The sequence below is a fragment of the Coffea eugenioides genome, unplaced genomic scaffold (genome assembly GCF_003713205.1).
Source record: "Coffea eugenioides isolate CCC68of unplaced genomic scaffold, Ceug_1.0 ScVebR1_346;HRSCAF=1007, whole genome shotgun sequence".
In the NCBI taxonomy this organism is placed as follows: Eukaryota; Viridiplantae; Streptophyta; class Magnoliopsida; order Gentianales; family Rubiaceae; genus Coffea; species Coffea eugenioides.
In genome coordinates this window covers 5,556-22,230 of record NW_020864050.1, presented here as the reverse complement: position 1 = coordinate 22,230, position 16,675 = coordinate 5,556, and the positions used below count along the sequence as shown (strand labels likewise).

General features: G+C 34.7%; 1 protein-coding gene across 2 annotated transcripts; it reads left to right on the top strand.

The window, feature by feature from the left end:
• The first annotated feature begins 278 nt into the window (after nucleotides 1-278).
• Nucleotides 279-3,253, top strand: LOC113757948 (pyruvate decarboxylase 1-like). Of its 2 annotated transcripts, none has more exons than XR_003466524.1 (4): nucleotides 279-1,100; nucleotides 1,637-1,743; nucleotides 2,462-2,781; nucleotides 2,972-3,253. XR_003466524.1 is itself a non-coding variant. In XM_027301009.1 (4 exons), the coding sequence occupies exons 1-3, from the start codon at nucleotides 639-641 to the stop codon at nucleotides 2,545-2,547; spliced, it is 648 nt and encodes a 215-aa protein (XP_027156810.1). In that variant the 5' UTR covers nucleotides 279-638; the 3' UTR covers nucleotides 2,548-2,781; nucleotides 2,972-3,253. The 2 variants fall into 2 exon arrangements, 1 of the variants encoding a protein (XP_027156810.1); XM_027301009.1 differs by having other exon boundaries at nucleotides 1,644-1,743.
• The last annotated feature ends 13,422 nt before the right edge of the window (nucleotides 3,254-16,675 follow it).

Below are 16,675 nucleotides of genomic sequence, written 5' to 3'. Positions count from 1 at the left end.
TTCTCGCTTAAAATTCTCGCCAAAAGGAGAGCGGGAAAGCTTCCCTCCAAATACTAATTCTAGTGGGCCAAAGTTTCTATGTTATTGGTGAGAAATCATGGGTGCTTTTTTGCGAAAATTTCAAAATTTTGCTCCCTTCCAATTTTTAGCAGAGCCGCGCATTGAAAATTTTTTAACCATTCCCAGCACAACACTTGTCAAGCCTAGCACCACATGAATTCCAAGCCTTCCATACTTGCAAGGCTACTTTCCCAAATATTGTTCTTAGATCAGAGCGCTCGAAAGTTCAATCGCAACCTCCCTGCACCTTTCTCCTTCTACCATTGCCCAGGAAGACAACTCCACCTTTCAAGACTTCCTGCCTACCATTGCCCATAGTCTTTCAAAAGCACCAAAACTTACAAACACAACACACGGTCACGCACTCCCCAGTCTCCAGTCTCCAGTTTCAAGTTTCAACACCCACCCCCCCCCCATCCCACCGCCCACAAACAAAGACGCTGCTATGATGCCAAGCTATAAATACATGATCATCCCATGATCATGCGACCTAAAACCAGAAAGCTCTTTTAAACCGAAAACCCCGAAAGTTTATAACAATTTCTTGAAAAAAAAAAAAGTCCAGAAACGTGACAGAAATGGAAATTCAAGCTATTCATGGAAGTGGCATCACGGCTTGCTCAGCTCAGGCTCCAGCGGGAGGAAGTCTTGGGAGCCACTTGGCTAAGCGGCTGGTGCAGATTGGCGTGAAGGACGTGTTCTCAGTTCCTGGGGACTTCAACCTAGCGCTGTTGGATCATCTCATAGCCGAGCCGGAGTTGAATCTGATCGGCTGCTGTAATGAGCTGAACGCTGGATACGCAGCTGGCGGCTACGCACGCGCCAAGGGAGTCGGAGCGTGTGTGGTGACGTTCACTGTGGGTGGGCTGAGTGTGTTGAATGCAATCGCTGGGGCTTATAGTGAGAATTTGCCAGTCATATGTATCGTTGGTGGGCCCAATTCCAATGACTATGGGACCAACCGGATCTTGCATCACACTATTGGGTTACCCGATTTCTCTCAGGAGCTCCGGTGCTTTCAGACAGTTACTTGTATTCAGGTGAAGATGTCTTTACATTTTTTCTTATTTTCGTCATGAGTCACTTTTTACTTAAAATGTAGAACTATTAATTTTTGTTTGCATATCATTATTCGAAAAATAAGATATATTACAGATAAGCCGGTAATTTGTGACATTGTGATCTTGAAACTGTTATTAAATTGAAAAGAGATACAAAGATTGATAATTCAAGAAAAACAAAATGTTAAAAACCTTGATTATTGCCATGCTGAGATGTAATTCAGGCGGAGAAAGAATTTAAGGAAGAATCTTATGATAGATTATGCTTAAAATGTGATAGGTGATTGAAAGAGGCAACGGGCGAGCGGAGTTGGTAATATAATGTAATGTATTTTGTGACTTGGCTATGAAGGTTTCGTTCACCTTGAAAGTAAAACAACTATTGATATAAATTGGGTTCTAGAAAATACATTTAAAATTCATAGAGGTTCCAATTATCACCCATTCAAGTCCAATAGAATTATTAAACATGTTTTTTATAGTGAAAACATGTTTTTTTCTTTTTAATGGTGTAGCTTGCAGGACAACCTCTTTTCTTTTGGGAGACAACTCCACAGCCCAGGAAGCATACCCTGTGGTAGGCAACATCTGATTTTACTTGGGGTCAGGCCAGCATACAAAGGTATGGTAATCTCTCATTCATTCACGAGTTTATTGTGTTGCCATTTTTAAATGGCACTTTTTAGGCAACAAGCTACTTGTTCCGTACTGTATGTGTCCTATTTGTTTATTTATGTAGCAAGGATTTTTTGTTCTCCACCCCCACATTTTGATTTGTACCATTTGAGTTACTTCATCAATTTGTTATTTCTTAGGTGGTTCTTTGACTTTCTCAGTAACATCTCAGCATTATGTAGATAGCGATTTGTTATCACCACATCTATACTGCCTTGACCGCAGATGTATCTGAACAATAGTCTGCATACACCTCTCTTCTCTGATGTTGACTTCCAAGTTCCTATCTTACGAGCTTTTAAAGTGAAATGCTGACTTTTATGAGTATCAGCGACTCACGACTGAATTTCAATTGTTGGACTTACTCTATTCTAGCCTTCTGTGCTTTTAGCATTTCTCCCTTTATCACCAAAGAGATGATTTTTTTTTTATTGGGTGGGGGAGAAGAAACAGGGGAGAAGGGTAATCCCGAATTGGACATTTGAAATATATTTGGTAGCTTTTTGATACTAAAGGTATTAAGAGATGAGAGATGCTCTAATTTTTTTTTTTTTAAAGTGACAGTTTTTTCTTTTCGTTGTTTTGCTCAATCTCTGGAGACTAAGTGCAATACAGCAATGGTCTGACTCACCGTTGATTGGCATTTTTTCTGGGATTTCTGGCAGGCGTCATTTTCTGCAGTGTCCACAAGGCTTGTTGGGAAAGCATTTCGAAAAGCTTATTCAATGTGATCCTCGTCTTAACTTCCTGAGTAAACAAGGAGTGATAACGTTGGATTCTCCATATTTTGAACCCAGAATCTCTGTGTTTGATGACCCAAGTGAAAACAAAGCTGCATTTGATTTGAACAATCATGAGAGTCCCACTTTCTTCAACTTGAAGGGATGCAGCATCACCATCAGGTGGTCAATCATCATCTTCGAGGAATAAACAAGACATTGTTAGTAGACCTCGAGAAGACATGAAACACCATCACCCAGCTCAGGTAACCGGTCCTTTTAATAGTCTTGAACCAAAATTTGATATTCACTAAAAGTTTCTGACCAACAGAAATGTAAAATGTCATTTTCATTTGATTTATAATCTGTACAGAGTATTTCTTTTCCTCCAAGGAGGTTTATATATGTAGTCGCATCTCTCTAGTAGTAATTGACTCTGTGTTTTGGTTTATTCAGTAATGGATACGCATGTAATTGAAGAAATAAAAAATGGTGGAGGAGAGCAAACATGATATGGTTATGAAGCTCTTACAAGCTACTTCGATTATGGACTTCGCCAATTAATGCAAACATGATACTCATTGTATATTGGCACAGGGTCTATCTTAGCATTTGTTATCTCTAGCAATTTTGGTTGTACATATTAAAGCCCAATTAGAATTTGATTTGAGTATCTTTGTGCTTTGTACTGTTGATAGTATTGGTTGTAATATATTATTGCTCGTTTTGTATTTGTAATGACAAATTGGTTTGTTATTTCGTATACAAATTTTGCTATATCTCAATATTGACATTAATGATACCTCTTGCTAAAAAAATGGTTGAAAAAAAAAGTAGCAACTACAGTCACAAAGCTGCTTTCGGCAACTTTCTTGCAAGAAAATCATTTAGCTGCATTTGATCGTCTTTGGTAAGGGGTCGATGGTTTTCAATAAAACACCAGCTCTTTGTGACTTTCCTCCATAAATTTTCTATTTTTCCTTTTTTCACTGAAATAATTTTTTACTTGGATAAAATCAGAAACTCCATTATAAGAAAAGGTTTGGAGGGAATAAGTTGTAAGCAATCCATGACAATTACCGCCTCTACACACATGTGAAGGAACATGGGCTATGACAATTTGCTATATGTACTGTGCAAATCTTATCCCATTGAAAATCACATTGAGAGGTGGGCCAGCATTTTGCTATATCTCAATATTGACATTAATGAGTTTATTTTTATTTTATCCGATAAATAAATTCCTTTTTGCCTTCAAAATGAGTACTCTATTCTTATAATAGAGGAAAGTCATAAAGAGCTGATGTTTTATTGAAAAAATGGGTTTATTTTTATTTTATCTGATAAATAAATTTGTCTAAGAAAAAATGGGTACTCTGTTCTTAAAATGGAGGAAAGTCATAAAGAGCTGATCTTTTATTAAAAAACGGGTTTATTTTTATTTTATTCGATAAATAAATTTATTTATGAAAAAATGGGTACTCTATTCTGATAATGGAGGAAAGCTATAAAAAGTTGGTCTTTTATTGAAAAATAGATTATTTTTATTTTATTTGATAAATAAATTTATTTATGAGAAAATGGGTACTCTATTCTTATAATGGAGGAAAGCCATAAAGAGCTATTCTTTTATTAGAAAATGGATTTATTTTTATTTTATTTGATAAATAAATTTAATTATGAAAAAATAAGTACTCTGTTCTTATAATGGAGAAAAGCCATAAAGAGCTAGTCTTTTATGGGAAAGTGATACTTTACGGAAAGTGACCACGATTTGGTTTATGAAATAATCCCAAATAAAAATTTAGAATGAATTTATTTGTTTTGAAAGTTGTATAACGGTCGTTAAAACTCCAAAAATTGGCAAAAACATTTTGGGGTTGCAGAAAGGCAGAGGGAAGAAGGAGAAGAATTGAGCTTTTTGTCCGTTGCAATTATTCCTTTAAAAATGGCTCCATTCAGTTTTGCCCATTTTTTATTGGGTAAAATCGTTGGTTCTAACGATCAATTTTTCATTTCTCGTCAATTGTCCTTAATTGGCCAAAATTACGAAACTTTGAGGATGCAATATGTTTGGGGGTGAAACTTTGAGGATAAAATTGGCCAACCACCCAAACTTTGAGGATGAAAAGTGCATTTTTTTCTATAAGATATTTAATCAAGTGTTATTTCTTGTCTTAATTTTAGTTATGACTATACTACATATTTATTAAATAGACATACCTTTATAATTAAAGTTAATATTTGATATTTTAGGATGCCATATATTTAAATAGATGAAATTTATTTTGAACATAACATATTAAAATAATTTTATTTGTCAATCATTTTGGCCCTCCCTCCAAGGAAAAAATCTTGGCTTCGTCACTGCCTAGGAGGAAATTGGGGTCTATTGCTAACAAAAAGATTGTGAAAATTTACCTTTATATCCTAATTATTTGGAAAAATCTAATGAACAAATTTTGCAAAAGAAGCCTTGTTTCTTACCAACAAATTAAGTAACTAATAAAATCACCTTTAATATTGCTTTAATATATTTAATTTATGTTAAATACAAATTTTACCAATTTCTCTTTTGTAAAAATATAAGTGTATCACTTTTTCAATTTTAATTACAAACATTTATATTTTTTTACATAAATGTAGTGATTCAGAGTAAAATGCCCATAAATAGCTAGTATTTGTTTGATGTAATGCAAAAAAATTCATAAAGAGTTGGTATGTTATGGGCGCAATCTTTTTTACTTCCACATATTTAAAATTTGTTAAATGCAAAATCTACTAGTTTTCCTTTCGTAAAAATATAAGTATAATACTTTTTTAATTTTATTTACAAATATTTATGTATTTTACATAAATGCAATGATTCAGAATAAAATACCCATAAATAGTTAGTATTTTGTTGATGTAATGCAAAAAACTCATAAAGAGTTGGTATGTTATGGGCAAAACTTTTTTACTTTCACATATTTAAAATTTATTAAATACAAAATTTACTAGTTTCCCTTTCGTAAAAATATTAGTGTAATACTTTTTCAATTTTAGTTATAAATATTTATGTATTTTACATAAATGTAATGATTCAGAGTAAAATGTCCATAAATAGCTAGTATTTTGTTGATATAATGCAAAAAAAATTATAAAGAGCACGTATGTTATGGGCAATTTGTTTTTTACTTTCAAAATCAGTTTATGCTAAATACAGGACAATCAGTTTATCTTCACAAAAAATATTAGTGTAACAGTTTTTCAATTTTAGTTATAAACATTTATTTATTTTACATAATGTAATTATCAGAGTAAAATGCCCATAAATAGATAGTTATTTTGTTGATGTAATACCCATATCGGGAGAATCAATTTGAAATCCCACTATTCCTCAGTCTTGGACGCTTTTATGTAAAGTAGAGATATTTGTATTCAATTAAATATGAAACATGCAAACAATCTGTCTTCCATGAACCCAGTTTCCAAAAAATGTTAATATTTTACTAATATAACAATTAAAATCAATTTCAATAATTCAAATTTAGTAGGTTAGATAAAAGTTGTTAGAAAAGTGAGAAACCAAAAGAAAAATAACTCAAATTTATTAAAAGTCCAAAAAGAATTTAGTACTTCAGCTCTAGAAATCCTCCAAATGACTATATATTAGAACAGCGATAATCAAAATAGATTACATAATTAAAAAACTTAATATTTCAAACATTTATTTTCTTAAGTTTCACTTTTTAAAGGCTCTCAACTCGTTATTCAATAATGTCCATATGTTGCTTCAAAACCAAGCATGACTGTGTTTAGTACTGCTTACGCTTCCTTTTCGGTGTTTTATTTTTATACCCATTATATATATGTTAATTCCGTGACACCCCAATACATTTTCAGCTTCTGCCATACACAACATTTCCAAACCGGCCCGTGCCTGTTATAGGTCACCACTTGCTTTTATAAACATATTCCTTTCATCATCCGTACATGTCAGTTTCTTTGACATATTCTTTACCTTTCCACGTGCCTGCTTCTTTGCCATATGCTTTACTTTCCACACTTGTCTTTGGAATATATGAATACACTACAGAATTTACCTTGATTTGGTTAGGCAATTGATGATACAGACATGAGAAGCTTCCAAGTATATGCCTTTTCCAAAAACAGAAATTATTTGAATGAGTTGATTTCTGTGAAATTGGCAAACACCTAGATACGTTTTCCCACTATTTTTTTAAAAAATTTATCTTACATATTCATTGATGGAATTAAAATTTCATTTACATTTATGAAAGTAAAATTTTTTTTAAAAAAATTTAGTAAACATAATGAAAAAACTTAGTAAAATATAACGATAAAGCATCAACAAAGTTGAGGCTCTATACGTAGTCTGACTTTTTGAAAACGTTACTCTAGAATAAGACGAGGTGATTAAGAAGAAATAGAATTAGAATAATCTCTCGAATATAATAAAAGGAGAGTGTCTTCTACTGTAACATGCTGTCCTTGAGACAAGTGACTGGTCCACTGTTTGACACTTGGCACATCCTCCATATTTTGAAGGATCCTAACCCAAATAATTCTTTGCTGCGCCTTTGTGGTGATGAACCACAATAATTTGCTGCATGTTATCCGAAAAAGGCCTTTTGGTACTAAGAAGACATGGGTTCACTTGATTCTTCCAAAGGATTATACTCACTTGATACTTGTGCTGTCTAATGTATAGCCATTGCATCAGGATTTGCAAACTAATGTCAATTTACAGCCATTGGATTATGATTAATTAAGTTCTAACCTGTTACGTATTTTGTGATAGATGAGTTGATTGATTGGAAATCTGCTTTAGCCGTTTCTTGAGCCAAAACTCTGAATTTTACAGAGAAGAACAACTATCCCCCTACATGATTGATCCTCAACCATTAATCAACCTAGAGATAATTATGGATTTGATGCTTCCTTTCCACCATTTTTGTTTGTTGGGAAAGCGGTACCGGTATAGACACACAATATCAGAGTTAGTCCAAGATAAATTTCTCTTTCCCAAGTACCAGCTAAAATAGGAATAAATCAAATCACCAAATAATAATACCAGTAGTGATAATAAAATGCAAGAAAAATAAAAGGCACAAGACACCAAAATTTTTACGTGAAAAATTCAAATTGAAAAAAATCACGGGACCTAATCTAGTCAAAATCTCCACTATCACAATAATGGGAACACACAGGTATACTCGAAATATTCGGATGATAATAATATCACCAATACCAAGCAAGCAAAATTCCTACAAATCACCCCCAAAAAACTACAACTGTCAAAGAAGTGGGTTTGGAAAGATGTTACCAAACGAAAAGGAAATCTGAAATCTGAACCGGTAGATAAGTAGAGCTTGACGAGAGGATCGCGTGTGTGAAATTTCGTCTCAATCGGACTTCAAATCACTTTCCAACTGAGGTTTCAAAGTTGCAAAGAATTTTCTCTCTCTAGCTCTCATTCTTTCTCTCTCTTTGTCTCTCTCTCAAAGTGGCGGCGGTAGCCTTTGTTCTCACACCAGGATCGAAGAATGAATCCATCATGCAGCTGCTCACTTCTTCTTGTTTGCAAAATAAGAGTTTCTCCTTAGGCAATGCCTTGGTAAACATGTCAACACCATTATCATTTGTATGCACGTTCTCAAGTGTCAATAACTTGGAATCCAATACTTCCCGAATCCAATGATATCTCACATCAATGTGTTTGGATCGAGAGTGAAACGTGGAGTCCTTACACAAATGAATAGCACTCCGATTATCACAATAAAGGTTGTATTTCTCTTGCTTCATATCCAACTCCTGAAAGAATTCCTACAATCAAAGAGTCTTCTTGCATGCTTCAGTAGTTGCGATATACTCTGCCTCCGTACTAGAAAGCGCAATATACTTTTGTAACTTATTTTGCCATGATACTGCTCCCCCTGCAAAAATTATCAAGTATCCAGATGTGGACTTCCTATTGTCAAAATCACCTGCCATATCTGCATCGGTGTACCCATCTAGTATAGTTTTACCATTGCTGAAACACAGACACAATCGAGAAGTTCTCTTGAGATATCTGAAAATTCATTTGACAACATTCCAATGCTTCTTACCAGGATTAGAGAGATATCGACTGACTACTCCAACAGCATGAGTAATATCTGGTCTGGTACAAACCATGGCATACATCAAACTACCAATAGTCGAGGTATAAGGAACATTTTTCATATTTTCTTTATCTTTCTCACTTGTAGGACACTGCTTGATATTCAATTTAAAGTGACCCGCAAGTGGAGTTGAGACTTCCTTAGCCTTACTCATGTTAAATCTGTTGAATACTTTCTCAATGTATTTTTCTTGAGACAACCAGAACTTTTCATTTTGTCTGTCACGTGAGATTTTTATTCCCAATATCTGTTTAACCGGATCCAAATCCTTCATTGCAAAGGATTTACTTAACTCCTTTTTCAACCTATCAATTTTTATAGTATCACGACCAACAATCAACATGTCATCAACATACAACAAGAGAATAACAAAATCACCATCTAAAAAATTTTTCACATAAATACAGTGATCAGATATAGTCCTGTGGTACTTGTGGTCTGTCATGAAGGAGTGAAACTTCTTATACCACTGTCACGATGCCTGTTTCAACCCATATAAGCTCTTCTTGAGACGGCAGACAAGATTTTCCTTGCCACTTTCTTTGAACCTCTCTGATTGCTTCATGTAGATCTCCTCTTCCAAGTCACCATGCAGGAAGGCTGTCTTCACATCAAGTTGTTCGATCTCCAAATTTAGATTGGCTGCAATACCCAGAACAACTCGAATTGACGACATCTTTACTACAGGAGAGAAATTATTTTCAAAATCTACACCCTTCTTTTGACTGAATCTCTTCACAACCAATCTTGTTTTGTACTTTGGTTATGAGCTGTGCTCCTGAGTTTTCAACCAGTAAACCCGTTTGTTTTTCAGAGCTCTCTTACCCTTAGGCAGTTTCACTAAATCATAAGTATGATTCTCATGTAGGGGTGTCATTTCCTCTTGTATGGTTCACAACCAATCTTCTTTGTTCTCATGCTCTAAAGCCTCACAGTAGGACTATGGCTCTCCTCCATCTGTTAACAACACATATTCATGAGGATTATATCTGTTAAAAGGTCTCGTCTCTCTGGTAGATCTCCTAAACTCATCTTGTAGTGGCGGTGGTGGAGTAAGTGGCACCTCATGCTCAGGTTCATCAGCAGTAGGATTATCACCATTATTAACATCCTCTCTCAGCTCTATCTCAGCTCCCCCTTGATTAAAATCAACAGGTACTGGAATTGAATCTAGATCTTAATTTGAACAAACAAGTATGTCATCTGAATATTTTGAGTTGTCACCTTTATCAATGTTTTCAATGATTTGATCTTCAAAGAAGACAACATCTCTGCTCCTGATCACGTTCTTCTCAATAGGATCATACAACATATAACCAAAATCTTCATGTCCATAACCCAAGAAAATACATTATTTTGATTTTACATCAAGTTTTGACCTCTCATCTTTAGAAATATGAACAAATGTCCGGCAATCAAAAACTCTCAAGTGCTTAAAGGATATATCTTTTCCCGTCCATACTCTCTCTGGGATGTCACCATCTAGAGGAACTGATGGAAAAATATTAATCAAATTGATCGCAGTCCTCATTGTCTCACCCCAAAAGAATTTTGGCAACTTAACATTAGAGAGCATACATCTGACCCGTTAAGTGATGGATCTATTCATCCTCTGCTACTCCATTTTCTTGAGGAATTTTTGACACAATCTTCTCCAATCTGATTCCACGGAACTTGCAATAGATTTCAAATGGTCCTCTATACTCATCACTATTATCAGCACGTACACACTTTAACTGCTTACCAGTTTCTCTTTCAATATTGTTATGAAAATCTTTAAACATATTCAAAACTTGATCTTTGGATTTCAAAACAAAACATCAAACCTTTCTAGCAATGTCATCAATAAAAGTTACAAAATAAACAGCACCACCAAGAGACTTATCTTTCATATAGCAAACATCAGTGTGCACCAATTCTAGCGGATTCAATTTTCTAGATGGAGGAAAATTTTGAAATGCAACTCTATGTTGTTTCCCATAAATGCAGTCAACACAGGGTTTAAGTGCATTATCTCTAATTTCGGGTAGGAGCTGTTTGCGAACAAATGTCTAAATCTCTTTTTTTACTCATGTGTCCAAGTCGCCTACGCCAAAGGTCAATTGATGAATCACGAACTGCATTGACTTCTTCCTTCCCGAACTTGACTTGCATCAAATAGAGGATACTCTGCTTCTTTCCTCTAGCAACAATGAGATTTTCTTTGCTAAGTTTTCATTTGCCTCCACTTTGCAAGTTATGCTAACCCTTATCGTCAAGTTTTGCTGTAGAGATAAGATTAAAGCGAATATCAGGGATATGTCGAGCATTTCTTAATATCAGTTAGCACCCGGTATCTGTATCCAAATATGTCTCCCATGCCAACAACTTTGCATGAGATCTCATTTTTCATCCTAATATATCCAAAATCTCTTTCGAAATAGGTTGAGAAGAAATACCTGTGAAGAGTAACATGGTAGGATACATCCGAACCAACTACCCAATCACTGTCATAATGAATAATATTCACTTGACCATCATCACAGAACACAAACATATCATCATAAGCTGTGTGAGGACCCAAAAATTTCTTTAATTTTTTTTTCATTTTTGAAACATTAATTTATATTTCCTTCTATATTTCTTTACTTGACTATTTAACTATTTACTAGCTCTAAATTTCGTGGTGGTTTCATTAGTTGAGTCAAGAGTTTTACTTTTACTTTTAAAATTAGAGTAAGTTAGGATTTTGGTGCATTTTAATAGTGTGATCGATTGGTGAGGTGTATGTACTAAATTTGGTGGATAAGAGTGAGTAATAGGTAAGAGGAAGTGTGTGATTAGAAGTACTAATATTAAGTTAGTGAATCATAAGTTAAAACAAAAGTACAAGGGAATTAAGGAAAATAGACTTGAACCGACGTACATTGTTTGTTACCGATTGAGTACACTACTTGACCAATATTTTCTTACCTTAATCTCCTTGATTTTATTTCATCTAATCATCCCAAAATTACCCCTTAAGTCAGCTGAAATTGTAGACCTAAAAACAAGAGGAAAGAAAAAAAAATACGAGAAAATTGGTGGTGACAAGTGTTGGCAATTCAAGCCAACTTTGACCAAAGGCCATTCTAGTATTTATCTTGTAAATTCTCCTCAAAACCTATTCATTTTCTTCCGTCTTTAGCCGACCCTTAGAGAGAAAAAAGAGAGGAGAAAACTTCACAAATCATATTGATCTTGCCTTGATTTAGTAAGAAATCAACAAAAATCACAAATCTAATCTGAACAAAGGTGCAACAAGGTGATAAGGAAGCTTGAGGTGGAGTGATTTTGCATAGGCAGCCTTGATTTTGTATTTTTCCTTGAGAATTGAAGGTACCAAGCTAAGAAACTTTCTTTCTTTTTCTTATCTTGCAATTTATGGAGAAAATGTCTTGAAATTAGAAGTTTTATGGAAGATATCATGAATTTGTGAAGTTGCTAGAATTTTTCAGTTTAGGGTTTCAAAATTTCAGCTTGGGTATTTGTTTATATATCAAGTATATGTTGAATTTGGTTAGTCTTTGCTATATAAAATATGTACCAATTGTCTCCTATAAGTTGTGAGCTTGATTTGGGGCTGTTATACTATGAGATTGTAGCCTTGAAAATGGTTGGAAAAATTGGTAAATACAAAGGAAGTGTTGCTGAAAATTTTTTTCGCAGGAGACTCTAAACAATCTTGGAAAATCTGTCATATCTTGGTGTAGAAAAATTCAAATTGAGTTTCACTTATTGCGTTTGAAATTAGATTCAGAGTAATTTCTACCATGAAAATTTTAAAATTTTTCTCAATTCCTAAAAATATCTGTGATTTTCCAAAGTTGACTGAATTTCCATTCCTATTCTGTCTTTCTACTCGATAAAGCAGTCACTTGAGATTGAATTTTGACTGACTTGTGGATAGAATCTTACAAAGGTGTCTTCTGAGAAATTATAATTCTTTGAATCTATTTTCCAACATTATAAAGTTTATAAATTTTGGACTTAAGAAACTTGAGATATGATTTTTCAAATAGTATCGCGTAAAACTGAAAATATTCTGTTTTCCTAAAACTATCCTAACTTTCATTTCCAACTTTAAGTTGGAGTTGTTAAACCATTTTAAGCTTGGTTTATGATTGGAATGAGGAAATTCTTGGTTGCTCATATCCCTTAGGTCTAAATGTTCTATTTTCCCTCCAAAACCATATTTGCACATTTGTACTAGTAGTTACTCGAATTTTCTTTGGTTCACCTAAACTTTGGATGGTTAAACCATAATATTTTTTCTTGATTATTCTTAGGGTTTGTCGGTGATCAAGGGCATAATCCGGAAGGAAACTTTTGACGTTATTTTGCTTAAATTGGTGAGTGTTCTTTGCATGTTGTGCTTCCAATGACTATGTGAATTGTTGTGAATATTTGCTTGAATGTTAAATATTTTTCAATGATTGTTAAATGAATTTTCGATAGGTGAGTGTATACTTTATCGCACTCGATCTAAGTGAACGTGAATTTTTCAATGATTAAATGATCCAATGCTACTTGTACATGAGTGTAAGCCTTTTGGCTGAATTGGACCCTTGCTCTTCGTTGCCAGTTGACTCGAACCAGAAGCGGATTCGGTCGGGCGGCTAGTGACCCTGGAACAATGTTTGGTATACTCGAGTATTACCACGAATTTGGTGAAGAACTGGCCAGTGAATTCAATGCAATGATATCAATGAATGAATGGTAAGATCACTGAAAGAGTTTTCACTTGCAAACGTTTTCTAATGTCAGAGGGATAAGGAAAATGGTTGGCGAATGAATGAATGAATGACTTGAATGAATGGCTCCAAGTGAGCATGTATTCTTTTAATGATTGAGTGTTTATTTCTTGAATGATTGGGTATTACTGTGCAAAGTATGCAAATTGTTAAATGTAATGTTTCCATGGTTTCCCTACCTGATTGCTTGTTTGGGAATCTCACTAGGTTTTTAACTCATTCCTTTAGTTTTTGTTTTCCTTACAGGAATGGAGGTCTAGAGCAATTAAGTGTGACCTAGAGTGTATAACCCTCTGATACTTGTACTCTTAGTTGATAGGATGTATTTTGACATTTAACGTTGTATCATACATTTGGCTTTTGGGTTATAAAAAGGTTTGCATTTTGGTTGAATTGTAGAACTTAAATGTTATTTTGGAGGCTTGATTGATTAATCTTGAGAGTCGATTGAGTGAAGGAGTGAGTCCTGACGAGAGTTGAACAGACGGTCCGCCAAGCCCTTTGGGTACGTTCTAGGGGGAGGTGGGGTCGTTACAAGCTGCCACAACTGTTGTAGTCTCTTCATCATTTTTTTTCTTCGCCTTATCCTTTTTCTCAGCTTGTTCCCGTTTTAGGATTCTGCATTCTTTCATATAATGCCCATTCTTCTTACAATAATAGCATGCAATATTTTTCCGCGACTCAGACTTGCCTCTGGATTTATCATTCCTGTTATGGGGTGTTCTACTTTTGCTTCTCTCTCTTCTTTCTTTCTTTTTTGTCACTAGGGTCTGAGACTCATAGACAATTTCTTGTTCTTTTCTCCTGAATTTTTCATTCATCACGGCCTCTTTTGCAATAGCCATGGTCAACACACCATTTGAAACTGAATTACTAACAGAGACCACCATGGTTTCCCAACTATTCGGTAGGGAACTAAATAATAATAGACCCTGCACTTTATCATCCAAATTTAAATTTAACGTACTTGCTTGATTTATTAATCCTTGAAAATTACTCAGGTGTTCAGTGGTGGGTGTCAAACCTCCAAAAATAAAGTTAAAAATAACAGCCTAATTGCCAACCAACACAATCTCAAATTTAATTTGTAAACAGGACAAATAGGGTCGTCTCCTCAGGGAACTGGTAGGCAAATCACACAGGAAGATGGGGGAAATTTTTAGCAATAGTACCAACTAATTAAAAAAAGGAGTAAAAACGAAAATTCAAAGTTGAGTAAGATAGCAGGAACCAAATTACAAAATTAACAATTAATTAAAATAATCTAGTCAAGAAATTTATCTTGGCACCGAAGCACACAACTGATCACAGACACAAGAGACAATTCATATACTCACGAGTAAACTGGTTATAGTGGTCAAGCGACGCGCCCAACCACCAATCTTTCCTTAATTTTATGGTAGTCAAGAGACGCTCATAAACTACTCTCTTGTGACTAGACAACCCCAGAAACGCTCACACGATTTAATGTAGCCATAGCATTAGGAATTAGAAAGACCCAATTCTAGATGACAAACACACATGCGGATTTATTTAGACTAGATTAATTATTCCCACGATCCAGATTAGACCGCTTGCGAGGCGGTGAAATTGTTTCGTTTGCCACTAATCAAGATGCTTAAAGGCAACGCGCCAACATCCTAATTGGCTATCAATTATTTAGACAATCGAATAACAGGCCTAATTATCCAATAAATCTAAACAATAATAACTCAGGGAAAAATAGAGAATAATCAAATACCCATGAACATACAAATTAAAAATAAACAACTAAAACGATCTCACAGTTATGGTGCCCCGATCCTTGATTTATTCCTCAACTAGATAAACGATCTAGCCTTGCCGCATAGTCATGACAACAAAGCAATTCAAAGTTTTCATAGTAATTTCGTTCCTCTCGAGAAATCTAAAGACGACGGCTTGTTCCTTTCAAAGATAAAAACAACCAGAGAATAAAAGGGTTTTTGATAGATAATGAATCCAGCCCACGTCTGTTTTCTCCCCTATTAATAGGAGATAGGCTCCTCTTTCCTTTTAAGACTCCTAGTTCCCCTAAACTACCCAACTAAGACCTTTTAATTGATTTCCCAAAATAATTACATCGAATTATGGCCCCTCAAGGTCTTCAACCCGTGGCTAATGTGTCAGCCCATGGGATGCAACCGGCTCTTTGACCAATTGACAGATTTATCTTGTGTCTTGCGAACTTTTGACTGCTTTACCAAATAAGGCGTGGGCACGCTTTATAACGAAAGCTCTTCTGGACATGGACCTTTAGAAGCACCACTTCGAGTTTGACAAAGCGTGGGCACGCTTTACAAGACGTCTTCTGCAAAGTCGACTTTTAACGCGCCTTTTTACTTCATTCTCACTAACAACTCCTACAAACAGTACCAAAATTTAAATATGAGTGAAATATATCGATTAACGCCATATTTTAGCAAAACAAAGGGGATAATATGTACCAATTATATGCACAATTAGCCACTTAACATTCAGTCATATCTTCCCCATCTTTATATCTCATCCGAGTAATCTGCTTCAGACAACTAGCCTTGTTCAAACTGGTCTTTCGTTCATACATACTTTCAAGCTTTTTCTATAATACATCAACTCTAGTGTCATTAGCAAAATGTTGAAAAATATTTTGACCAATCCATTTTCTAATATTGCCAATAGTTTTCCTGTGCATAATAGCCCATTTTTCATCACTCATATCACTTGGTCTGTCTTTATCCTCTAGAATAGGTTCAAATAAATCTCTACAATACAGATAGTCTTCCATTCTGGGTTTTCAAATTGAATAATTAGTAGCATTCAATTTTATCATACAACCACTATCCGAATCATCCATTTTTAATCAGTACAAATGAGCAGCCTAACCTGACTGCTCTGATACCACTTGTTGGGAAAGGAGTACCGGTACAGATACACAATATCAAAGTTAGCTCAGGACAAATTTCTCTTTCCCCAAGTACCAATTAAAATAGGAATCAACCAAATCACCAAGTAATAATATCAGCAGTGATAATAAAATGTAAGAAAAATACAAGGCACAGGACACCAAGATTTTTATGTGAAAAATTCAAATTGAAAAAAATCACGGGATCTAGTCCAATCAAAATCTCCACTATCACAACAATGGGAACACACAGGTCTACCCGAAATATTCGGATAACAATAATATCACCAATACCAAGCAAGCAAAATTGTTACAAAAT